The sequence below is a fragment of the Cryptomeria japonica genome, chromosome 6 (genome assembly GCF_030272615.1).
Source record: "Cryptomeria japonica chromosome 6, Sugi_1.0, whole genome shotgun sequence".
Taxonomy (NCBI): Eukaryota; Viridiplantae; Streptophyta; class Pinopsida; order Cupressales; family Cupressaceae; genus Cryptomeria; species Cryptomeria japonica.
This window is the reverse complement of record NC_081410.1, coordinates 407,454,272-407,481,639: the sequence shown is the minus strand read 5'-3', so window position 1 is coordinate 407,481,639 and position 27,368 is coordinate 407,454,272. Positions and strand designations below refer to the sequence as shown.

The following is a 27,368-nucleotide window of genomic DNA, read 5'->3' as shown; positions in this document are numbered from 1 at the left end:
ACTAACAAAAGTTGGTTGTGCAGATACTACGATTGTTCAGTGAATCTACTAAAAAAATTGCTCGGTTGAAAAATGAATTGGGTGAGTCAAAAAAGCTGCTTGGTTCGCGTAACAAGCAATTGCATCAACTTTGGTACCGTTCTGTTACATTACGTCATATTATTTCTTTACTGGATCAGATCGACAATGTAGCAAAGGTGAGTGTTGATTAATACAGGTTCTCTATAATGGAGCTCATACAGTTCTTAATTGATTACCAAACGTTATGTTGCCCACATTGATGCACTAGATAAATTTGTGGTGGATTGATGTTGGTTGCTTTCTATTATCATATAATTTTTTAGGGGAGTACATAGATATCTGCAGTTGTTTCTCTGGAAAAAAAGAGTCAAATAAAGTCACATGACAAATATTTAATTAAAACTTAAAAGTCAAATGTCATTAACCCCACTAATTTTTGTTAACATGGCCTTCATCACTTACTGTAGTCGCAGCCTATATAGTTCTCTAACGGCTCAAGTTGCTAGTACTAGGAAAGAGGAAGGAAATCTTTAACTTAAGCACAAGAAACAAGAAACACGTCCCACTCTCTGAAACTTATGTGGCATTCTGCTGAAGAGAAATGGATGATTGCTTTATCTGTTTCATGCCAGACCGGTGGTCCTAGAAGCATCATGGGCAGAATTAAGAGCGCTTGCTTTTGTTTAAATGGAAAAGGTTGGGGAACATGGTAAAGGTAGCACTTGGGTGGCTGGGGATCACTTGATCAATAGGAGCTACCTTTAGTATATTCTACAACCTCCCCAACTTTGATTTAACACAATATAAATTATCATTATACATACACAAACATAGAAATACACACAGGTATGTACATCTGTGTGTGTACATATTAGTCTGTATTTTTATTTTTTAAAACAACATAAAGAATCTTGTATCTGTCATTGTCATTAGTAGTTTATAATATGTCCTGCTTTTCTAAATTATGGCTACATGTAATCATCTCTTGGTATAACCTACCACAACAACAGCATTACCAACTGTAAAGTTTATGCATGAGTTATTACCATGAGATTATGTTGTAATCATCTCTTGGTATAACGTACCACAACAACATTACCAAGTGTATGTTTATGCATAAGTTATTACCATGAGATTATGTTGCCAAAGGATTACAGAAAATTGTAAGGTGTGTGATCCATGATGTTAATAAAAATTAAACCTAGTTTTTTCTTTTTCCAGAACCCTACTATTCAATCTTACAAACCATGAAAACCTCGTGGACATTATTGATACCTATCATGGGAGGGAATTGGTGCAGGAGCACCTAGTTTTTAACTAGTTTTGTTGATGCATTTCCAAATTTTGGAGTGATTGATCATATTTAGGATCAATGATTGAATAATGGACTGTTGATAGGTCCACAAGTGTGTTTGGGAGTCATTTGAAGGGTGATTGTCACCAAGGTGTGCTTGTTTTCGCAGTTTTGGCCAAGGTGCCCTTGTAGCCCAAAATGGCATTATTTTGCATTATAATGTAAAATGCTTTGTAAGGCCTCATTAGGCATTTGGTCATGTTAGTTTGATGTTAGGGAACCATCCTAGGAGGTTTAGAATGAAGAGAAATGCCTAAGTTGCAAAAATGCAAAATAAAGCAAAAGTTGTCATTGCTGCTTGACAACTATTTGCAACTTCTTGAGCAACTTTGCAAAATTGATCAAATCGGTGGTTAGGAAACCGATGAGGGGTTGGTTATGAGTAAGAAGGCATATAAAATGCTTTTGAAATGATTGTAAACGGGTTGGAAGATCCAAGAGCAAATTTGAATAATATTTGAAGACAATTCTCAGGTTTTTGCATAAGATTCTTGTCATTTTGTAACAGCAGTCCGTACCAGATGGTTTGATCCCAGTACTGTCCTTTCATGGTGGTTTAGTACATGTTATTGTGTTGCTCAGGAAGTGGTTTTATACCTTCTTAGTGCAGGTTTAGTGTGTGTTTACAAATTCTTTCCTACTGCATTGCTCTCGGTTTGAGCAAGGGTTTAAGACCCTAGACATGTTTCCAACTTGAAATCCTATTGAGTTTGTTCAATGGCCCTTGGGATTCAAGTCATGGAACTGTAAATAATGTACATAATCTTTGCAGTGTCCTGGAGGTTGCTTGGAAACTTTTTGCCATCATATCTTAGGCGAGCTCTACCATAGCCCGGCTAGGGATATGACTGTCATTTTTTTGTCATTGCTTGCAGGGGAGATAAGAAGTGGATGTGCCAAGTGTTTGGCATGAGAGAATGAAGCCTAATGGAGTCTTAGTAGGAGCAGGAAGGTGTCATGTCCCCCCATTTATAGTAGAAATATTTATTATAATTTTTGCCATATAATTAATGTTAAATCATATTATATTACATTGATATTAAAATGATATTATATTATCAATTTACATTTTATATTGAATGATGTTATTATGTTAACAATATACATTATATTAGAAATGATGCATTAACAATATATAAATATTAACAATGTACATTATTAACAAATATTGAATGATGCTTAACTTTTACCCAAGGCCCGATAACCCCTATTGAAATGGTGGCATTTTACATGAAGGGTTCCCTGAATAAGAAGGCAGCGACCCTTCAGGAAAAGGCGCTGCTAGCAGGGGCAAACATCGTGGCTTTCCACCACGATGGGGAGGGGTAGGATAAATACCCTCCCCCGTACCAATATGAGGGAGAATGATAACAACAGAAAATAAAAAAAAGAGATCATCAGGACTGCCAGCAGGGAAGGAGGGGAAAGTCAGAGCAAGCACAGGTACGTATATGAATGTCTTTCTGAATTAATATTAAACATAACAGCCAGTACTTTATATACATTAAAATCCTATAAGTACATTTTTTATTATAAACCCTTGTGGATAATCTTATATAAATTGATGACCATTAATATGATATAAAATTATAAGGGCAAACAATAAATAATTATTCAAACAGCATTGAAATAATTATTCATAACAACACTGCTAGACATAATACATGTATACATATATCTGTTAATGAATCCAGAAGGAATAAGGTAATCAAAATCAGTTTGTATAAATTTGATAATACTGTATAGTGCTAATAATATAAGAAGCAGCAATGACAAATAAGAATGATTCTGATACAAAGAAGTACTAACAGAAAGCATTGATGACACTCTAATGTAAGACACTAAGGCAATATAATGTATTGGAAATATGATAACTATGTCAAGTATAATTGATTATCATAGTGAGTTAAATTGAATAACAAATATAACTTCATTAGAATATCACAATTGGTTCATTGTATATGAGGGACTCTCTCTTAAGTACGTCACTCCATGATGGAGGCCTAACACCCGCCATATGGAGCCAAGAGGGGTGAAGCATCTGCTCTTGGGCTTAAGAGAGAAGGTGGTTGTGATGAGGGGGAGCGGCGATAGAACACCTCGCTGGGTACGCCACTCCATGATGGATGCCTAACACCTGCCACATGGAGCCAAGGGGGATACGGTATTCTGCCCTTGGGCCTAGGAGGGATGGTTTCTTGGACACCCTATCCAAATAATGGACTAAAGGAATTGATTACTAACTGACTTTATATAATAATCTGGTCTCATCTAGGAAATATAATCTGATTATATCCAACAATTATAATTCCAACAGTCTTTAATATAGCAGATTTAATATCATTTAATATAATTCATATGAGTATTATTTGATATATGTTCTCTAATTTTGTTGTAGGAAAACAGCATACAAAGGTATGCCTATAAAACCCAACTACCTATTTATAGATTTGGCCAAATTTAGGGTAAATTAAGGTGTAACTAAATAGGGGACATTACAGAAGGTGTGACAGGGTGTAGAAGACAATAAACCCTAGCGGAGAAGACTAGCAATCCCTAAACCCTCAAAAAGAGCCATTTTTGGGGTCCGTACCTGTACGGCCGTACCAGATAGCCTAACCCACTGAATCTGAAAGTTTGTCCAAAAGGGTATTCAAATCAAATAAGCTCTTAGGTGGTCTTTTGGGAGTTTTTTGAGTGATTGCACAAAAACCGTGAAGGTAGGGCTAATAGGGGCTCTAGGGCGACTAGACCTAGAAATAGGAATAAGAGCAAGCGATAGGAAGATGAAAAAGAATCAAGCAAAGAACCACATGATTGGCATTGAAACACCTTCTCTACACCCCTTGAGACCCCTAGAAGTGTAAGTTTGAGACTTGGCAACTTGAAGGTTGGATTTACTCAAGTGAATCCCAGCTATGCTTGTGAGTAACAGGAGCAAACAAATTGATAGGGAGCACTCCAAAGGAGTCTAATTAATTGACTTCATATTGGATAAGAGCAGGGTGTGAATAAGGATGGAAGCCCACTAAAACATCTTTTATCTACCTGTTAAACAGGGTGCTACTCTTTTAAGAGAGACTCCCCATCAGGAATCTGGATAAAAGTTGAGCTTTTTGAGAAGCTCACTATAAAATTAATGAAGAGGATTTTGTAGATTTAGCATTTCTGAAGCAATTTTTTAATAGTAATGTCATTTTTTCTCTTATCCTGGTGATGTTCATGGAAATTGATCCAAAATGATAAAATTTAAACATGCATAGTTTTTTCCAGAAGATTGTTATTCAATCTGTTGTACTGTTACAACCTTGTACATTATTGATACCCTTCATGGGAGGGAACTCCACTTTAAAGCCATACTTTTTGAGAAGCTAGGGAAAACGTTAATGAAAAGGATTGCAAATTTACTGTTTTTTAAAGCGATTTGTGATAACAATGTTATTCATTTTTTTTTTCTTAGCTCAATGAGGGATCACAAGTGTGATCAAATCATTGGAAAAATTAAACATACACAATTTTTCCCAAAAAGTTTTTGATTAATCTCATGGACTGTGAAAACATCTTACATCATCAAAACCCTTCATGGGAGGGAACTATTCTTAGCTGTCAAGCTTCTTGAGAAACTAAGGATGCAGATTTAGTGTTTCTCAAGAAATGCTGTGATAGCAATGCGATTTCTTACTTCTCATTTTGATGATGGATAAAAAATGTGATCTGAAATGTTGCTAAAAATTTGTAAACCACAGGGAAGCATTTCCCTCAAATCTAGCTGTTTCCATCCCCGGTGGGACGGGGAGGAGACATCCCCTCATTGAACCGCCATTGCTATTGGGACGTCAGGGATGCGGCCAGGATGGCTGGGATGATGGGACATCTTGGGGACGACCAGGCATTCCTCAATCATCTTAGGGATGTACAAAGGTTTCTTGTCCTTGGGTGGCTAGAAAAAATAAAAAACATTTTCTGTTTCTTTTTTTCTCAATTTGAGAGCCCAAGGCTGAACACTAATGGCCAATGCCTCTGCCACCCCTTCCCTTGCAATCCCATGCTCTCTAAACTCTATAAAGCACTCTAAAATCCTCATATTCACTCACAATCTCATTTCAACGACTAGATTGAAGGGGAGCAAGAGAGTGAGTGAAGGAGTGAAAGAGTGTGATTGAAGTGCTGAAATTGAAAGAGGGGTGAGGAGCAAGAAGAGGGATTCTACACCAAGTTGGAAGGATTTTTCAAGCACAAGGAAGGATTTTTCATGCACAAGGTATGATTCTATGACTGCTTTTTCAACTTTGTTTTTTTGTAAGTTTCATTTTCAAAATTTAATTTTAATCGTAATTTCGTAGACATGGCTGCAAGTGCATCTTCATAGATTCATTGCATCAATGCATAATTCATTGTTCATTGTTCATATTGTCATCAAGATTCAACATTGAAATTTAAATCTCATTTTCAAGTTTGTCAAACTAGGTTGAAACTTTTAGAATTATAAACTCATAAATTTAAAGTTTACATTGTTTATTGCAGTGTCACTCTCATGGCATGAGTGAGGATGAGGTTGAGGTTCATAGTAAAGTATTGAATTTGAGTAGGCATTTGAGGCCGAGGGGAGTGAACATGAGGCCAAACTTGAAACCCAAACCACTAGTTCCATGGCAAGTGTAGCTGCAAGTATAGATTGTCCCTCCACATTACTAGCAATGTATGCTAGGTGTCCTTTTGATCGTTAGTCTCTTTTGAAATAGTTTGCAACAAAATTATTGAGTGAGATGGGACATCTAGGGGCACAAGATTGTGGAAGTACAACTTTTGTGCACTTGAATTTTATGGCATCATTACTAGAGTTAATGCCCACCTTCTTCATATTCTAGGAAGAGGTGTGGAAGCATGTGATTTTTTGGGGAAACTGACAAACTTGAAATATAGAATTGAGATATACAAGCTATGGGGTGTCCTTGACGACAATGCAACTACTCCTAGCTCTGCTTCTTTATTTCATAGGCCGCAAGCTCATCAGATGCAACCACATGGTTCTAGTCATACTTTGTAGAGGAGAGTAGTAGAGATGCCAAATTCTTCTTCAAGGGCCCATGTAGGAGAGGCTAGGGGGAAACACAAATTGACAAGTGATGCTCGTAACCCCATAGCTGATTTATTCAATGTCCAGTTGAAGGATGATATAGATGATGCCATTGGCAAATTATTCTTTGCTAATGGCATTCCATTTCATGTTGCTTGATCTCCTTATAATATGGAGATGATGGTGATGGTAGCAAGGGGAGGACCATCATATGTGCCATCAGGGGAGACAAAATTGACGACCACGATCTTGGATAAGAACTATTTCAAGATAAATGTGTTGATGGAGACAATGAAGGAATGCTGGGTGAAAAGTGGACACAATATATTCATGGATGGGTGGACGAACATTAGGTATCATCCACTCATCAATATCATGGTTATATTTACAATGGGCCTATATTTTCTTAAGGCAATTGATTGTTTAGGGCATCACAAACATGCTATTTTTTGAGTTTCAAATCCTCAAGGATGCCATTGAGGAGGTTGGGCCACTAAATGTGGTCCAAATAGTGATAGATGCGGCCCATGTGTGCAAAGCTATAGAGAAATTAGTTGAGGTAGCTTATAGATATATTTTGTGAACTCCTTATTGTTTGCATGCTGTGAATAATGCACTCAAGGACATGGGAAAGCTTGAGTGGATAAAAGCAGTGGTTAGTGAAGCTAGAGATATGCAAATGTTTATTTGCAGCCACCACACTTAACATGCACTCTTTAGGAGCTTCTTTAAGGAGTTCTTGAAACCTATTGAGACTAGATATGCATCCTATTTCATTCTCTTGGACAAAATGATTGAGTCGTAAGAGGCATTGTAGGTAATGGTTATGATAGCAAACTGGAATTGGTGGGCCAAGTCCAAGATAGAGCAGGGGAGGAGGGTGAAAGATATAGTGAAGAGTGATGTCTTTTGGAGTGATGCAAAATATAGTCTCCATCATTACTCTAATTGTCAAGGTCATTAGATATGGGGATGTCGATTTACCTAGCCTTGCAAAGGTATGAGTGCATTGCTTCAATGCTTGATCGAATGAGGGTTGCTGTGCAAGAGGACCTCGCATTAGCATTCTACAATGAGCATATGTAGCCAATCATTTATTGGAGATGGGAGAATCTCTACACTTTCTTGCACATGGTTGCTTATGCATTGAACCCTAAGTGGTACAAGGATAGGCCTAGTAGAGTTACACCAATATAGGATGTTGAGGTGAAGGTAGGGTTCTTTAGGGCCATTGACAAGATGTTTGATCCAATAGAGGCCACCATCATTTGTACTGATTGAACCAAATTTGCCACTCTTAGGGGTTATGTTGATGCTATTGAGATGGATATGGCAACTATGGTACATGAGGATCCAATTTTGTGGTGGAATTGCCATTGACCGATTTCTTTGACTACCACTCTAGCCATTCGCTTGCTATCTCGGGTTTCTATTTCTTCATTTGCTGAGAGGAATTGGTCTACTTATAGCTTCATCCACTCTCTTAAGAAGAACATACCTACCTACAGGAGAGTAGAGAAGCTTGTGGCTGTACATGGTAATTTGCATCTCATTGATCACAAGACACTCGTGTACAAAGAGAGTCTAGCAACATGATGGGATATAGAGCCAGAGGAGCCAACATAGATTGGTGAGGAAGCTACAATTACAAAGGTAGGGCTGGTTGGTACTATTTTTGCGGAGCTTGACCATGTGGATTTCTGTAGTTCTAGTGATGAGGATTTTGGGGATGATTAGAGGCCTCCCTTCACTACATTTTGTTATTTTGACATCATTGTACTCATTGTAATCATCTTTATGAAATTTTGAATATAATATAAATCTTGAATCTGATATTTTTTGTTGTTCAAACTTCAATATTAAATTGTTAATGTTGAATGTTCACTTCAAATTTAGTAGTATTCAAGTATTTTAGTATTTAGTATTTAGTATTTTATTGCTTTTCCAAAGTTTCATTTGATTCTTATACATCTTTTTATAACTATTTTGTCAAGTAATATATGTATATCAGCGCCACGCCGCCACCCCTCGTTGCTCCTCCTACCACCCAGCCGTCATCCCCAAACTTAGGCCCTTGGTGAGCTCCAAATGCCAAGCACTCCAAGTTGGATTCCAAGAGTTAGAAACCTATGTTCATAGGGTGCAGTGACAACCACAAGGCTTATCGGCTGATTGATATAGACACTGATCGTCTTATCTTCAGTCGTGATGTTGTCTTTGATGAAGAACGAGGACCTTTTCAGCTTTCCTCTTCTAAGCAACATTCTGACGATTAGCCCTTTGAAGGCTATTAATTTGGGTGTCCGTCTTCCATTTGGTTCACCTGATGGGAGGGATGATGCAGATTCCGAATTTAATGATGCACTACCTGAATTTCCTCCTGATGATGCTAATCTTCCACCTGTTCCAGATCTTGTTCCACCTCCGATTCTAGTTATTCCTCCTGCATCTAATGTTGGTTCTTCTACTCTCTGACCTAAATGGTGGGCTAAGACCATAAGTGATCTTCGTCCTGATGAGCTCATCAAGGGTAGATCTTCTAGAAACAAGAGAAAGCAACAAAATACAGTCAACTTTGCTCTCATGGCCAACATTCTTAGTATTTTTGAGCCTCAGACATATTCTGATGCTAAAGGGATTCCTAAGTGGGAAAAGGCTATGGAAGCTGAACACCAAAGTCTTCTGAAGAATAACACTTGTGTCCTTTTTGATCTTCCTCCATGGAAGAAGCCCATTAGCTGTAAATGGGTGTATAAAGTTAAGTACAAAGCTGAGAGAACCCTTGACAAGTACAAAGCTTGTCTCGTTGCTAGGGGCTTCTCATAGAAGGAAGGCATTGACTATGAGGATACTTTTGCTCCTACAGCCAAAATGAGTACCATACGGCTTGTCCTTGCCTTTGCAGCTTAATTTGGATGGAAAGTCCATCAAATGGATGTTAAGAGTGCATTCCTCAACGGTGAGTTGCAGGAAGAGGTCTACATGACACAACCTCCAGGGTTCAAGGTTGTTGGAAAAGAACACCAGGTGTGCAGATTGGTGAAAGCACTCTATGGCTTGAAACAGGCTCCTCGGGCTTGGTACATCAAGATTGACAAGTACCTCACAGATAATGGCTTTTAGAGGAGTCCATTTGATTTGAATCTTTATGTCAAAAACACTGGTGATGATATTCTTATTCTTGTTGTCTATTTTGATGACCTCATTATCACTAGTAGCTCGACACTTTTGATCGATCAGATCAAACAGAGTTTGTGTCAATTGTTTGACATGACCTCATTATCATTGGTAGTTCGGCACTATTGCTTAGGTGTTGAAGTTTGGCAGACTGAAGGTAGTATCTTCATCTCTTAGTCAAAGTATGCTTGCAGTCTGTTGGACAAGTTTCGGATGCAAGGTTGCAAACTATCATCCACACCTATGGAGAAAGGGCTGTAGCAGATAGCCAAATCAGATTCACCTATGGTGAACGAATCAACATTTAGGCAACTGGTGGGCAGTCTCATCTACCTTACTGCTACCAGGCCCGATCTTTGTTTGCAGTGAGCTACATTTCACGCTTCATGACAACTCCAAAGGCTGATCATTGGGTACACCGAAGCGTGTGTTGCGTTATGTGAAGGGCACTTTTGATTTTGGTTTTCTGTACAATAGAAGTCATGATCCTAGACTCTTTGGTTACATAGACTCATATTGGGTAGGTTCCATTGATGACAAAAAATCAACATCTGGGTATGTTTTCAGTTTGGGATCTAGTGCAGTCACATGGACTAGTAAGAAGCAGTAGGCAGTGGCTCTTTCCTCGACAGAAGCTAAGTATCGAGGAACAATTAAGGCAGCATGTGAGGCAGTTTGGCTTCGAAGGATGCTTTGTGACATGCAAATGTCTCAAGTAGATCCTACTCCCATTTACTGTGACAATCAGGGGGTGCTCAAACTGGCCAAGAATCCTGTCTTCCATGAGGAAACCAAGCATGTTGAACTTCATTGTCACTTCATTCGGAAACTGGTTGAAGGTGGATCAGCTTAGCTGCTATATGTTTCGACGGTGTATCAGACAACATATATCCTCACCAAGTCTCCGAGCCCAGACAAATTTGTAAAATTTAGGGGGCAACTTGGTGTAGTTGATAGATTGACCATTAAGGGAGGGTATTAGAATAATATCTTTAATGTTTATTTAACAGTCAATTATGTATTTTATTGTAAATATTAGTTAGTTTCTAGTTACGATTGTTTCTTTTTAGAAACATTGTTTTGTAAATCCTTTAAATGATCTTTCGATCATTCTTTTAATTCATTCAATTTTTAACCAATTACTTGCGTAATATGCTACACTACCAATTCTTGTAGTGTCTTGGAAGACTGATATTTGGGTGCTAGCTTGTTAAACTTCTTTTGTTGCTTGAGAGACATTTGTTTCTATGGTTGCAGCTTTGAAATACCTAATCATCCACTTCAAAATGTCATTCACCTCTATGCTGATCTGCTTGTTGTTTCATTTTGTTATGTACCGTAGCCAAATTTGCTTTTAGGGTCAAAAGAACTTCTTGTTGATGTTGAATACTGTCCATTACTTGAACTTGTGGTTGGATTTTCACTGAAGACATAGATGGAGGAAGGTATTTATAGTGTGCCATGAACGGTCACATCTCAGGAGAAGAATGAAAAAAAATGTTATACAACCATTCTGCTAGTGATAACCAATATGTCCATTAGATTGTTTCTCAGATGCAAAGCCACGAAGATCCCTCAAAAAACTTATTAACTACCTCTGTTTAGATGGGTGGTAAGAAGAACTATAAGTAAGTTGTGTATTGAGACAACAAAACAAATTCTTAATACTTATAGAAGTGATTGGTAAATATATGATTGTTGTATGCATTTTATAAAATGTCTCTTGAAAAGGTCCAGCAACTATACTAGCCATGAAGGGATGAGACAAGGTGCAAATGAGCATATTTAGCGAGTCTGTCCACTATGGCCATGATGACATTTTTCCCTTTTGACTTGGGTAAATTGGTGATAAAGTCCATGGGAATCACCTCCCAACATTGAATTAGAATGGGAAATGGTTGCAAAAGGTTTAGAGTCCTAATCGTCTCTACTTTGGTTTTTTGGCACTCCAAACATTCTATGACAAATTTCTTGAGATCACCCGGAGACCCTCAGAAAATTAATATTGTTTAGCATGAAGATATGTTTATAAGGATCTCGAATATCCACCTAGTGGAGATACATGAAGTTCTTCTAACACCTTATTCTTGAAAAGTGAGTTTCAGCAAAGAAAGCAATGATCTTTGTACCACAAGAGGTCTCCCTATCAAACAATTGTTTTTGATGCACTAGGGGATTGTTGCATTTGTTGAATGAGTTGTGTGTCACTTAATCCTATTGCCATTCCTATCAAACCTCATTTACCCATCGACCTAGATTATTGAAATAGCAGAGAATAATCCTTTGACGTTGTCTTCTCTTTGTGATAGTACATCAAGCACCACTTTCTCCTTCTCATTATAGCTGATAGGCTATATATATGGTGGGAAACAGCACCGGAATGGTCTGATGTCTCACGCTGGTTTTTTGAGCGTTGCCAAAAGTTCAATCGGAAGTGACGTTTTATGTCTAAGCTACATTTCTGACATAATTTGCTCCTCGCTCAGGCTGTACCCTGTTTCTTCTCTGTATGCCATTATGACTACAACATTTTTTTGGTGTAACATCCATGCTTTGTCTCTTTTCAATTATTTTGATTTTTTTTACAGCTAAAATCCTTGAATACCGTACGACTACCAAATAAAATTCAAGAGCCTGCAAGAATGATGGCACATGCAATCATTAAAATCAGCGGTGGAGGTTCCAACTCTAAACAGCTGGCAAAAGTGTTTACACAAACTCTGACCAAACTTTACACTTCTGATCGAATTGATTTGTCAAACCAAAGCGGTTGTTAAATGTAAATAGTTATATAAATATTAAACCAGCCTTTATTCTTGAATAGATTCTAATTTGCACTAATATATAATTGGATTTAAAAAAAATTAATAAAAGCACTTTATATCATGCAACATATTTTTTCTATCATTTGTATGTGGTACTATTCTACAAAATACATTCATAGTTAATGTTTTGAAAACCATTAATGATATCAGTAGAAACCATTTATATTAAAAGAAAAAATGAAGTGAAATGAATTAATCTGTGCCTGTTACTACAACCCAGATATCATATTGGTTAAATGCTTATTCCAATTTAAGGGAAGCAATAAATAATATACAGTTTTTCCTTTCTCTTGCACAGGGGGTGGCGGTCAGAAATAACTTTTTATGGGTTTTGAATTTACCTGCTTATTCACTTATGTTCAATAAATTGATAAATTGTATGAATAAAGTGGGGGAGAGTGAAAAGAAATGGTATTATTAAGGGTCTTATATGATATACTAAATATGTATTTTAAGGTCAAATATAAAAGCATGGGTACCTCATGATTTAGAGAATTGGAATATTCTAAGTAGCACTTGTTAAATACATATTTATAAAATAGTTATAAATCTTATTACAGCTTTTAGGTCTATTGGAATAATGTTAAAAAATCTGATTTCCAAATAAAGAATAAAAGAAAACAAGATTTGACATATAGATCTCTATAACAGTATTTTGATCTTTTTGATATGTTTTTTAAATATTTTATTTTTTAGAGTTATTGTCAAGTTGATTGTTTTGAATAACTCTGATTTTAATTTAAAAAAATAATAAATATGTATGTTTTTTTTAATAATTCATTAAAAAAATAAAAGAAGGTTATAAAGAAACTCTGTGAGATTTTTTTAATTATATTTTATGGATTATAATAATGAGAAAATAAATAATATTTTATTAAAAAATGTTGATTAAAAATTGTTTAACTTATAATTTGAGATTGTGGTTTACACAACATTGGGGGGATAGGATTTGTGATTACCTTCACTTTCAGTAGGGGGCTTATGGTGACTTCTGGTCATGGAAATCTATCCAAGACATTGATTTACGAGAACAACTAAAAGCTTTGATGCAGGATATTTTTTGCTCAAGGTGTGTTCAGATTGTGAATCGAGAGGATAGAGTTGCCTGGTGTGGGGCTGTGGACGTATTTAGTAAAATTGGGGTATAAATTTTTGGAGATGGGGGAGAGAGAGGATAATTGGCTAGTAGATTTGTTCTGGGGAAAAGAAGTGTTACCGAAAGGAGGAACCTTTGCATGGTTGGCGTTTAGAGGACATATTCTTACAGGGGATCATCGAAAGAGGCTAGGCTTTTGTGAGCCATCTAAATGTGTAATGTGTGAAGAGGACGAAGAGACTACGGACCATCTACTTTTAAATTGCAGAGTGGCTAGAGAATGTTGGGGTTTGGTTAGGAAAGGTTTAGATTGGCAAGCTCCCATGCAAGCAACTTTGAAGCAGGAGCTTGTGAGCTGGTCATCCTTGTTGAAGAAGTCTTCTTTTTCTAGTATTTGGAAAGTTAGTCCATCTCTAGTTATGTGGGAAATTTGGAAAGAACGGAATAGGCGTATTTTTTTGAATAAGAAGTCTTTGGAGAGATTAAAATCTAGAATAAATCATGCTTGTTGGTTGAAAATTTTGTACACTTGGGGAAATATACAAAATTGTGGCTTCAACCACAGCGTGTGAGTAAAACTCTCCTAATTAAGGGAAAACTCCCTCTATCTATCTAATACTAAAACTAAAATAGGATGGGACAACAGTCTTTCTTCTTTTTTCAAGAAAGTCAATATCCTTTTCTCTTCACAGAAAAGTGATAGCAATTTAACATAAAACAGCAGTAACAATTTTTTGAAATGAAATGAGAGAAAGGAAATGAAGTTTCCTGAAAGTTCAAAGACTTCCATCATTTCCTTCGGGCCAGGACAACAATATCAAGCTCAAAGTCTTGACTATGCGAAGTCCTATCTACCCTTTCCTATTCTAATGATATCAAGAACAAATTATGACAGCACAAAGTTTGAAATAACTTATTTCTTTCTACACAAGATAGCAAGAACTAGTGTGAGCTCAAAGTTTCACAGCTATTTCTTATTATAAAATCTACTTCTAATCTCTCTCAAGAACGAGTGTAAGCACAAAGTCTTACAACTTTTCTCAATAGAACTTCTATTTTAACTAAATTAATCTCCAATACTTGCAGCATAAAGTCTGCAAATCAAATTTGATTAAGCCCTTTAAGAAACACTTACAAGAAAGGTAATGTTGAACATAAACTCAAGAATATAGCACAAAGTCTCAATACTTGAGTAATTTTTTTTTATTCCTTTCAATCCTTCAATTTACACATAAAGCTCAAAGTCTTCTTTGCTGTAAATTTGACGGAGTTTTTGCTTGCTTTCCAAAAGATAAAGATTACAATAGACTCCCTCAAGTATTTATAGGAGAGGAGTCTTGAGAAAAAGGTGGGAGGATCCTAACTAATTTGAGAAATTCTCTTAACCACCAAGACTTATTCAATAACTAACTATGACTTATTCAAAGTTACAAGTCCTATTCTAAATTGACTTGTTACTCGTCTACTTGTAATTACAAAAGTGCAAGTAATGACTTGACTTGCAATTTACAAAATGTTTTTACAAGTAAACTTCTCAAAAGAAAAACTACAACTAAGAGATTACAATTCTGAAAAATGCAACAAGTGTTGAAAAACACTTAAGTTGCAGCTTGTGAAGACATGAATCCTTCGAACTTCTGGATGATCGTTCATAGCTCAACAGGATTCGGCTCGTGGGTGTTCTTTGCAACAATCATGGTCTTCACAATGATATCATGGCATTGAAGAAGCATAGAGTTGTTCTTCTCCAAAGTGGATTGGATTTCATGCAAGAAGATTTGATGTTTCATCAAAATTTGAATTGAGGCAGCTGAAAATTGCTCACTCCTCCACTAATTATGAATCTTCATCTGTAGATCTGCGAGCACTTCTTGTTCGGGTATCAACTCCCCATTCTGACCCATGATATTGCAAGAGGCCTTCTCACAGTGAGAAACAACACCTTGGAATACTTCAACTCGCAATCTTATTGCGTCATCGATTTCTTCAATGAGGGATTTGAGAACGAGGGCTTTGTTCTCTAGAAGCTCTTCCAATTCCAGATACATTACCTTGGAAGGAATAATGGCATGCTCCTGAAGAACATTCAATTGTTGTCGAGGCATCTTGAGTCAAACTGTCAAGCTACCTTCAACCCTTTCCAAGTCTTGTTTGAAAGTTTCAGAGGTATGATTCAATTTTTCTTCAATGATCTCCAAGTTAACCATCATTTGGAATGTCTTTTATCACTTGCGCACACACATCATGAAGTTGATCCACCCAAGAGTCCAACGCTTGTACCTTCTAAGCAACTCTTTCAACTCCCTGAATTGATTCTTGTGAACCGGAAGAACTTGAAGGATTACTCCCTTCACCAGCAGGTTTTGTGATTTTATGAACAGCTACAACAAGTTGCCTATTCTCCTCTTCTAGCTTGTCTTTCTTTGCTAGAAGTTCATCATACTGCTGTACTAGTGAAGCTATGGATTGTTGGGCATCATGCTTGACCACTTCATGCGTTTGTTTACCCAATTCTATCCTTGTAACCCTGTAATCAGCAGCTTGCATTTTCTCACGTGGCTTATTTGCAAGAGGCTCAACAATTTCAGCCACCTTCATCTTGTTGTTGTCAACTGTTACCCTTGAGATCGCCTTGTCTCTCTTAGTAACCTTGGGCCTAGATTGCTTGAGTTGCTGATAACCAAAGACATTAGGAGAAATTTCCTGCTTTATCCTCTTGGGAGTGAAAGAACTAGGCCATGGAGGTAAAACTACTAGTTCTCCTCCAGTAGCTACTGAAGGCAAAGGAGAAGCAGTTTTTGTTTAAACAACCGTGGTCACCCTGGGAGAAGTATCTGTTTGGATGGCAACCATGGTTTGCTTGGTAACCAAAGGGCATGAAGATTGTCTCATAAACTCTTCAAAGCCGGAAGTAGAGGTATCAATCTCTGACAAATGAATGCATGCAGGAGTATTTTCAAATATTTCCAGCAAACTCTCTTGTTGATGATCAAGACGTAGCTCAATGGCTGAAATGGGAACGACATTCTGAGGAGACTCATCCACTACTATGTCAGGAGGAGATAGAGGCAACTCCATGGAAACTGAGGAGGGAATCTCATGAGGTGACTCCGAAGCCAGTGACTTAGGAGCATCATCTAATTGTTGTCCTTCCTTCGGATCATCAAGATCAATCACATGAATGTGAATCTGGGACTTTTCTTTTCCACGAACTGTCGCCTCCTTAGAAGGAAGCACTATTGCCTGACTAATCCGCAATTTGATCCTAGTGCCTGAAGGTGATGCACCTTCCTTGTTGTCGATCTGAATCTCAGACTTACGTCCAAGAGGCCCTGTAGAATCATCTTCTTTTCCAACCTTGATCTTGATGAGCCTAACACCATTACCTTTGAGCCAAGTGTTGGTGTTAGCTAGGATAGGCTGAAATCTTTCAAGAATGGAAGTGTATTCTTTATGTGACCATTGGATTAAAGGAAGTTGGGCTTCATCAACCCTTTGTGAGACATACTCTAGATCAAGCACATTTCCATCATCAATCATCCCTTGCAGAATATCCACTAGGTTCAACTTCAAATCAATAACCTGCTCAAGGGTGAGCCTGCAGTAGTCCATCTTGGGAACCTCCTTTTCTGTACGGAGATCCACCCAGATATCTTCAATGCAATGCACATGTATGAAGGATTTTTTGATCTCTTCCTTCATACCTCGGTAGTCAAAATCTGCCCTTGACTTAAACCTTTTGAGTTTAATCTCTTGCATCTTTGGCTTTGGTGGATGTGATAAGGGAATACCGACCAATCTTCAATGGGTTGGTTGTAGGAATCCCCATCCCAACCTTTTGTTTGACAGATTGATGTGCATGAACAACCATGATCTGTCTTCCCAACTTCATAAGAATAATCTTATTAGTCGAGTATCTAGGAAGCATGTATGGCTGCCCACTGTAGCATCCGACTCTTATATAAGTGAAAGTTGGAAATTGAAGGAACAAGCAACCATACTCATTCACTCTTTCCCATGCTTCATCTGACACCCTTTTGTTCTTTAGAGTCTTGTCAAACTGACACATGAAGTAACCAAAGAATGCATCTTGAACCCTCCTGAAATGTAATCTGCTGGGTCTCAAGGGTAGGTGATCATAGTATTCCCACACATGTATGAGTGAGCGATCACCCTTGGTAGAAAGACTAGGGAAATGTCTAAGTGATGCCGCCAAATACACTAAGTATGAGTTCATGTAGAATGTCATGGTAGTAGGGACTGCTGCAAGTTGTTCACACAAAGCGTCATTGATAATCTCTCCCCATGATATATGATGGGACTGCCTTATGAACATGATAAATTGATACATCCAGGGCTCAAAAACATTAGAGTGCTCAAGACCCATCATCCTGCTGAGGAGAGTAATGATGTCTCCAATTTCCCACTTGAGTCACAACGGTACAACTTAGCCCACCTTGTGAAAGCGGCTCGTGGCTCATGAATCCATCTGTTAATGTGGCGTTTCCAGTCCTTTTCCCTCTTGACATAGTACTTAGCTGCACTATCCTTTGAAATCTCCATATACACAGGTGCTGATGGTATTCTGAAGACTTTCTCAATAGTATCCGCATCAAGGCGGATTATTGCCTCACCATCAACATTTCTAATGGTTCTCGTCTCCTTGTCGAAGTGATGAGCGCAAGTGAAAACAAATTCAGGTTCTAGGGCAGCTACTGGAAAAGAAGATGCATGATGAATGTGGCTGTCCAACAATCGCTACATATTACTATCTTGTGGATCCTCCACCCTTTTAATGAATTCCGACATGTCAACATGCCCTATTTCCGTATCCTTGATATGATCCAAAGGAGAGGAAACTTGTGAAGGGGAAAGTTCATTCTGGTACTTGTCATATTTATACTTCATCTTCTTTGGAATGGAAGATGGTGGTGAATCTGACATTGAAGAACAACCTGGTATGCTGCGATGAAGACTTAAAGTGTTAAAGCAACATCAAGATCAGCTGCAACTAACATTTTTTTCTTCTTCAAATGGGAAAAACTCCAACCCTTGCACTTCTCAACTTTGTGAGAGAAAGATGGGAAATAAATGGGAATGTTTGAAACTTGATTTTGACCAATTTCGGATCTTGGGGAACGTTTTACAAGTATACAAGTGGGGAAGGACAAACATGCAATCGAACTTATGAAACTCGAATGCAAGTATACTTGTAAAAAGGAAAATGGAGAAATGAGTGAAAAATGAGATTTTGACACATGGGAAATGGCATGAATGGAATGTATGGATAATGGCAATGTGTATGGATGAAAATGGAAAGATTTTGGGAATGTCATCTTCAAGAAAATGGGAAGAACTTTTAACATGTAATCCGGTTCTAAAAACCCGATTTTGAAAGAATGGGTATTTTTCCACTTAGAAATTTGGAATTTTACCAAAAGATGATTAAAATATTCCAATCACATGGGAAGATCAATTATTGTCATCCTACTTGTAATCGGGATTTAAAATCACGAATACAAGTAAAGAGGTAAAATGGGGAAGATCAATGCAATTTACAAATTGCTTTGTAAAGGGGAAAATCTCTCTCACAAAAACGATTTTAGGGCAAAGCCAACATATATACAAATTTACAACTAGAAAGATAAAACAAGAAGACAAGAAATAAAGACAAAATAAAAAGAAAACATACCCTGCTTCAATCCAAATTCTCTTCCGAGGAAATGCAACAATCTTTGTGATGAAGACTTAAAACCTTTAAATAAGCAACAAATCAAACTCCCAAAACCCTAGCCACGTTTTTGAAAAACGTCTTTAGCAGCAAAAACGCCTTGTAAAATGGCATAAGAAGAGGTCAAAACCTCATCAAACCCCAACACCTAGGCAAGAGAGGGCAAAACGACTTAGGAGATGAAAGATTCATGGCATTTTGGAGGAGCAAATCGTGGCATTCGAAGAACACGTGTTGCTTTTATAACGCCTTCAAACCAGCAAATAAATAGCTAAGAATCAAGATGCATGAAAATAGCTAAGAATTCAAAACGCCTTCTTCCTCCTAGAAAATCTCCACAAAAATCAATTGAAAGTTTCAACAAATTCGCCTAAGAAGCTGGTCGGGTTCTTGGAGAAATGCAACAAGTTCGAATTTTGCATGTAATAGTGAAAATCGGGTTCCTTTCTTCATATTACAAGTTTAAAAATAACTTTATCTCCATTCTAGAGCAAATCGGGTTTTAGGAACTCATTTACAAGTTTAAAATGTTTACTTTTCATTGCACAAGGCAAAATCGGGTTTTTGAGAGAGATTTACAAGTCATAATAACTTGTAAGGGGAAAATAAAATCCCCTTAACAAGTTTTAATAACTTAACTTGCAAAAAGAACTTGTAATGGGGAAATAAAATTCCCTTTACAAGTGACTTGAAAACCACTTAAATAGGAACTTTATAAAAGAATTACAAGTGACTTTTTAAATTTAAAATTTAAAATTAACTTGTTACTTATTCAAAAAGTTCCTATTATGACTTAGAAAGCCAAAAAGCATCAAGGGGGAAATAAAAAGTAATTTACAAGTTCTAATTTCATAAAGTGCACTTGTAATTAACTTAAAATTTCCCTACAAAGACTAAAACAAAGGAAAATATTAAAACTTACAACTTAAGGAAAATTTCCCACCTGCTGTTACGGAGAAAAAACCTGAAATTGAAGGAAAAACATAGCAAACGAACCCAGAATGCGATGAAATTCCAAACGTGGTTCGAGGATGGACTGAGGATTAGTCCAGTCCAAGGATAAGGCAAAATTTTGCCTTGAGAAGTGTGCCATAGACTAAAAATTTCATTTTTTTGACAAAAAATTCATGTAATGGTCCATCATTTTTGAAAACAAAAATGAGGACAACAATGCTTTAGAAGAAACGGTGGGTGCAGCTGCGTCCCAATATTTTAATCCAAAGGTTTCTTTTACTTTAGAAGACAAAATTATTCAAGCCAAATGGCTGGGCATTAAGTTTAGGCCCGTTAATGGGCGTGGCTGCGTTCAATCCAGCTCTTCCTCTGTCTAAGGAGATGTGGAAGAAACCTTTGGAGGGGTGGGTAAAAGTTAATTTTGATGGTGCTTCAAAAGGCAACCCAGGACCATCAGGTGCGGGTTTTATTGTAAGAGATTAGAAATGGGAAGTGATGTGTTTGGGAGCGAAAAAAATTGAGCCAGGGACTAACAATGTTGCTGAAGCTTTTGTTGCTTTGATGACAGTAAGTTTTTGTAGGAAGATTGGGGTGGAGAAATTACATTTAGAAGGGGATTCGTTGGTGATAATCCAGACAATAATAAAGGGGTCGATTGAAGCGTGGCATTTGCAAAACTCAATTTTCAGTATTGTAGAAGAGTTAAATTATTTTGAAGACTTTAAGGTTAGTCATATTAAGCGGACGAGAAATATGGAAGCAAACATATTATCTAAATGGGCTTTAAGTTTTAATGACATCGGGGAATTGAGAGTCGAGGATTTGAGGCATTTAAACCTGGAGGATTATAATTTTGGATAGTTTGGTGTTGTCAGTAAGGAATGTTGTGATGTTATGTTATCGAGTACTTGATGAGTACGATAATGGTTTGTGGGAGGCTCTGGTTGACGACGGGCATTTATATTGTGCAGGGCATTTAAGAGGGAGTGAGAGCTGAGGCGAAGTGGTTCAATTGATATTTACTTCACTTTTTCTGGTTTATGTTTGTTGAGAAGACAGAGTGGGCATCGATTGAGAGCGGTAGCAGAGTGTTGTCTGAGAGTTGTGGTGGTGAAGCGGAGGGGTGACAAAGACAATAGAGGACATGGAAGCGACATGGAAGCTAATTTTATGCTTGGGACGCACAAACAATTGTGCCCCTTTCATGGGGAGCTGAATTCCCGGAGGGTGCGGAGTTTCTTCAAAGTCTGGGATGAACACTTGACACCATGCATACTCATCTCGGAGGCGATAAAGCAGTATGATACAGTTGCATTTTTGACTCTTAGTTGTTTTTGGGTGTTGCGGTGTCAAATCTGCCTTTTTTGTAATTCTGTTAAGTTAGCTACTTTATGGCTGGGGTTTTGGTTTGTCGAATATGGACAAGTTTGTAGTGTTGTCTTATTGCTTTAGCATAGGCGGTAGGCTGGATTTTTACCATGAAGACGTTATTTTTGGTGTGGTGGATAAGGATACTTTATTTTAAAGTTAAATGTACATCTTTGATTATCTTAATAAAAACAATATTATTACCGAGCAAAAAAAATGTTTAACTTAAAAAATTCTTTAAAATGTTGTTAATTACATTTTTTTTTCTAATTAAAATGACTTGATATTATATATTATTAATACTTGTAAAGAAATAATAAACTAATATACACTTCTTATTTACAAAAACAATTTTAATATACAACAACTAATAGTCTTAATTTAATTTTTTTTTGAAAATTATCTTAATTTTGTCAACCCCAAATACTTCTAACAAATGTGTTTTTTAAAACTATTTTTTCCATAATAATAAATAACAATATAATTAGCGACATATTAGTTTCTTTAAAAAGTTTATGAAGAAACTATGTGCAAAATAAAAATTTTAGTTATATATTTTATGATGTATCATAGTGAAAAATTAAGTAATATTTTTGATAAAAATTGTTGATTGAAAATTTTATAATTTTATGTTGTGTCTTTTTTTTTTTTGATCGGTAATGGGCCAAAGCCGATAAGGTGTACATACTCTAGCCCCTTGTGGGATTTGAACTTGAGACCTCTCTTTCAAGAGCACAAGTTCTCCACCACGAGGCCAACTCAGGCTGTACAAATTTTATGATGTGTCTTGCTTTCACTTTTAGGAAAATTATTTTGTCCAAAACAATTTTATTACCAATATATTTAATTATTTTAGTTTGTATATTCATTTAAGTTTTTAATATTTGAATGTTTTATACCTTTTATTTTTCTTATATTCATTTTTTTTTGATAAGTTTTTAGAATTTATTAACTTTACACTCTAGATTTCTAAATTGATTTTATTTGTAATATATTCAATGTAATAAATTTCTTAAGTTAACCATTTTCATAGACTGTAAAAACATTTTGTACAATTTAAACTTTCAAAATAATTGACACTCATTTAAATTTAGATTTTTACATTTTGAAATCACTTTGTTTACATTACAAATAATTATCACTTATAAATGTAATTTTTACATTTTCTAATCTTTCAACCCTCCAAAATACTATTCAAAATATATTTTACTATCGGCTAGTTATAAACAATTTCAAGGTACCCTAGCATCTTAGTAACCCATTTTTGTTGTTCCTTTTGATTAAGTGTTTGTTGCAAAAATTATTTGAGACTGTCATGATCTATGTTGACTTTAAAATTTCTTCCCATCAAATGATATCAGCATTGCTTTATTACATGGAGAATTGCCAACTTTTTTTTTTCATAAATGGGCTAGGTGATATTCTTACCTTTGAGTTGTCAACTCTCAAATGCTATAGGTCTTCTTTCTTGCATTAGGACTGCCCCAATATCATATCTTGAAGTACACATAGGAATTTATCAAAGGCTTATGTGGCCTTATCATTCTAGTGGAACACATCATTTGTATTTACTTTGTAAGTCTAGTAGTGATATGATCATAGTTCTTGACAAATCATCAATAGTAGCTTGGAAGACCTAAAATGTCTCTTAAACTCTTGAGTGCTGTTGTAATTTTCTTGTTGAGCATTGCCTCGATCTTGTTGGGGTCCACTTTTACTTCCCCATATAAAACTATATGATCCAATATTCCACCAATTGGGATTTTTGATGGTCGGATGAAAAGTTGATTGTGTTTTATAAGTTACAACACTAGATCTACATGTTGAAGATGTTCTTCCCAGGTCTTGTTGTAAATGAGTATCCCATTAAAGAGAACTAGTACAAAATTTTGCAGAAATGGCTTGAATATGGAACTCTTTGGACTTTGGAATGTGGAAAGAGCATTTGTAAGACCAAAAGGCATGGACATAAATTCATAATGACCTTCATGTGTGCAGATTGCAGTTTTTGAAATGTCCTCTTCTTTAATTCTGATTCGGGGATAACCAAATTTGAGACCGAATTTGGACAATTTTCTCAATCTCACTTTTTTATACATATGGTCAGTGGTATGGTTTGATGTTTGGTGGTTGACTTCCTAGATTGAAATGGCTAGCATGGTCATGATTTCTTCTTGGGGGAAGGCCATTTTGTATGTAAATATCTCTTTGTCAAAAATAACTTGAAGATTTATTGGTGAGGCTGCTAGAAACTTTTGGACATCTAGTAAATATAATTGAGCAACAAATCTTGAAGATCTCTTTTTCAATAACTTTGTCACTTGGTGGGAACATTGAGGAGATTTTGCTTGTAATCACCTAAGTTCAAATTTCTGGCCATCTGAATGAAACACCATGAAAAGCTTTGGAAAATTCATATCAATAGTCCCTAATGTAATAATCCATTTTACTCCCAAAACCACATCTACTCCACCCATACGAATTGCAAACATGATGCTCCCCAATTGATAATCATTCATAGCTAACTTGATGTTGTGGCACTTAAGCAATTGATGATATCACCATCTTCTATCAAACCTGAAACTCAGAAGCTAGGTAAATGAAGCAATTTAGATGTGCTGCCAAATTGTTATCTATAAAAATATGGGTGCTACCAGAAAATCAATATAGGAATCTTGTAACCTTGAGCATATATGTGGAGTTGCAATGCATGATAAAGCGTGGCAATAGACATGCTGAAACCAGATGTCTATCTGAGAAGGACTCTTTGCAATATAAGGGGTTTGTTTGGAAAAAAAACTGTGAAATTTTTGTGCACTTTTCATAAATTAAAGCTTTGATACCACTTGTTATGAAATTACTTAGTAAAAGAGTAGAGTAATATGCAAACAGATCACATCCACAAGACTGTCAGTGAAATAGAGGGAATTATTTGAAATAGATTAACCAAGTTTGAGGGCCAACCTCCAAAAGTCTTTGAAAATAACAAAATACACAAAATTATTTACTCTACAACTTGTTCTACCTCCTATATATAGACCTCCACCTAAAAGCTTAATGGACGAGCCAACCACTAATTTCAATATAGGTCTATGAGGTTTATAATGATTACATCTAGAAAAATTACAATATTAAATTAAAATTATGCAGGCCTTAGTCGGTCATCACATATCCTACTACAACTCATGGCTTAAGGGCCTAACAAGGGATATGTTGACTTTGACTAACATGATAGTTTGTCAAATGTCTAAACCTTGGTCAAGGAACGTCCTAGCATCCTCTATGCTATATTGGGAATGACAGCGGTGTCCCCAAAAAAGAGGGTCATGTGAGCATGTTCCTTGGATACCCCATTAGTCTTTTTGGAGGGTGGTGTGGGTGTGGAGGTAATGTTTTATCTCCATCCCCTCATTCCCAAGATGTTTGGGATGCCACCTGGACCTTCAGGAGTATGTTCCTGTGCTGTTATGCTTAAAACACACATGGTCAAATCCTGCAAAAAATTGAAAATCTATATAATAATTGTATTTGATATATCTATTTGTTCATCTTTTTTCTTTAATAGCATCTTCGAGCAGTGTATGCTTATTCCAATTCCGTTCATTGTTTTATGTTGAATCGCCAAATTAATGAGGGGAATGTAGAGAACTAAGAATTAATGTTGAAAGAACTGTGAATTTCTGATTTGATTAATCCAAAAATTTAACATTGTTCATTAGGGGTTTCTATTGCATTAATCTTCACTACAGACATGTAACAGGCCTTGATTCGATGGAGGCCCACTTTATCATATGGCAACATAAGCAGTTGTAGTTGCTCTCATCTTATCATTACACTATGGTCCACCGGACACTAATGTGATCTGCACTGTTACTCGAATGGCTAGCACATTATTTTGGACAATGTCACTGCCAATGCATATATATATTTATATATTTGATCAATTGAATCTCCTTTTTAGAATTAGTCCTTTCTCTCTCTCTCTCTCTATGTATTGAGCAATGATATCAAATTCATTTCTCCGATCTTATATTTTTTTAGGAAAACTGTATGTTATATTTTATTTAAAGGGGATTGAGAAAAGTCAAATATGAGCCTTAAAATTAATGAGATTGTATCATTTGGAAGTTCCGGATTCAATTTTGTGATTTGTTTAAATTTCTTTTGTTCATATTTTAAATGCAGGTTCCTGCACGTATTGAAAAGCTTATTGCAGAAAAACAATATTACGCAGCAGTCCAACTTCATCTTCAGTCCACATCTATGCTTGAGCGAGAGGGTATTCAAGGGGTGAGTCTTTGTTGTCTTAAGTCATATCTGTATTATTTTACTCAGAAATTCTCCAGCTGTCCATTTATATATTTGTTTTGTTTTCTAGTTCAACATAAAAGATATTCTAAATCATCACAGCATAGTACACAGTGCATCACAGCATAGTACACAGTGTTAGGAGTAAAACCCTGACAATTTAGACAACCTGGGCCCAGCTTCTGGTTGGGTCGATGAGGTATCCATGTTGCGCTCTGTCCATTATGATATAGGTATTTATATGTTTATTTATAATAACCATTCTTGCATTGACAAGATCTATAATATATGTACTTTCTCAAGAAACTAATTGTGGATCTTTCTGTTCCTGTCTGTTTGAGCAAGTGAATGCCTCAGTGGGAAAGACTTCATGTATCCTTCCAAGATGGATTCTCACATTGAGTGACTTTTGGAAACTATACATTCTCCTTAAATGACTGCAAGAAGAGAAAAAATGGAGTTAACCTCAAAAAGTGCTTGCATAATTTCTCTTTGGAAAGTAATTGTTTTGCGTTAAGATTTTATTTCCTAGCTGCTTTTCCAGCTCTTAGGGTTATTTCTTACCCTTGTACATTCTATTATAATTGAACATATTTGAGTCCCATAGACCTACATTGGTTACCTATGGACTAAAATAATTTCACATTCTTTCTTTGTGTGTTGATCAGAAGAAATGCCTGTGTTAAAAATGAGTCTTTTTATTTTCTCATGACTCCAGGATTTGAATTATAGTGACAGCCTGCAGTACACCAAAACTTTCTCTCATTTTATTTTTGAACTACTGGTCTTCCATCCTAATATAGGATTGCCCTGATGAGATCATGTGATGGAAACTGATATACTTTCTTGAACAATATTACCACAAACATAATAGAGAGAATCACAAGCCTGGAGCAGTCAGTCATCTGCAAATATGAATTTAGCATTAATAACAAGCAAACCTAGGTTCTCATTTAACAGAAAATTTGGAGAATGAAACTTTAGCTCAAAGAACAGTCTTTTCAACAACAAAAAATCAATGAACAGAGCTCCCTCATACAGCTTGTGTTTGTAATTATCTTTATAGCTTATCTCATGATTTCTAGATGCTTATTGTTATTAGAAGTGAAAATTGAAAATTGAAAGGTGTAACCAGAGACTTTTTGTAATGATTCTATTATCAATTATGTGAACTTATATATTATCTCATATGAAAAAGTTACACTTTTTGTCTGGTAAAATAACTCTTATCCAGTCTCTTCTAATTCAGTATTCTGTGATTTTTCTTCATTTTTGTTTTACTGTATCTAATGCTTTGGGATTTACATGTATTTCTGTTAAAAGAATTTGAGGCCCTGGTCTGTATGGCCCCTAAATTTTGGAGTTCTGTTATATCTATTCCATTTTTTCACTCAACATTATGAGCAAGCTAAGGAAATAAAATTTTGTTGGATATAGAGGCAATATGTATTATCTGA

General features: G+C 36.2%; 1 protein-coding gene across 1 annotated transcript in view; it reads left to right on the top strand.

Annotated features, from left to right (window-relative positions):
• The window catches only part of LOC131065853 (exocyst complex component SEC8), a 246,086-nt gene that overhangs the window by 12,132 nt on the left and 206,586 nt on the right, over positions 1 to 27,368 (top strand). The window contains exons 3-4 of the mRNA XM_058000496.2: positions 24 to 197; positions 25,789 to 25,893. Of these exons, the coding sequence (XP_057856479.2) occupies positions 24 to 197; positions 25,789 to 25,893 (279 nt within the window). The remainder of the gene's footprint in view (positions 1 to 23; positions 198 to 25,788; positions 25,894 to 27,368) is intronic.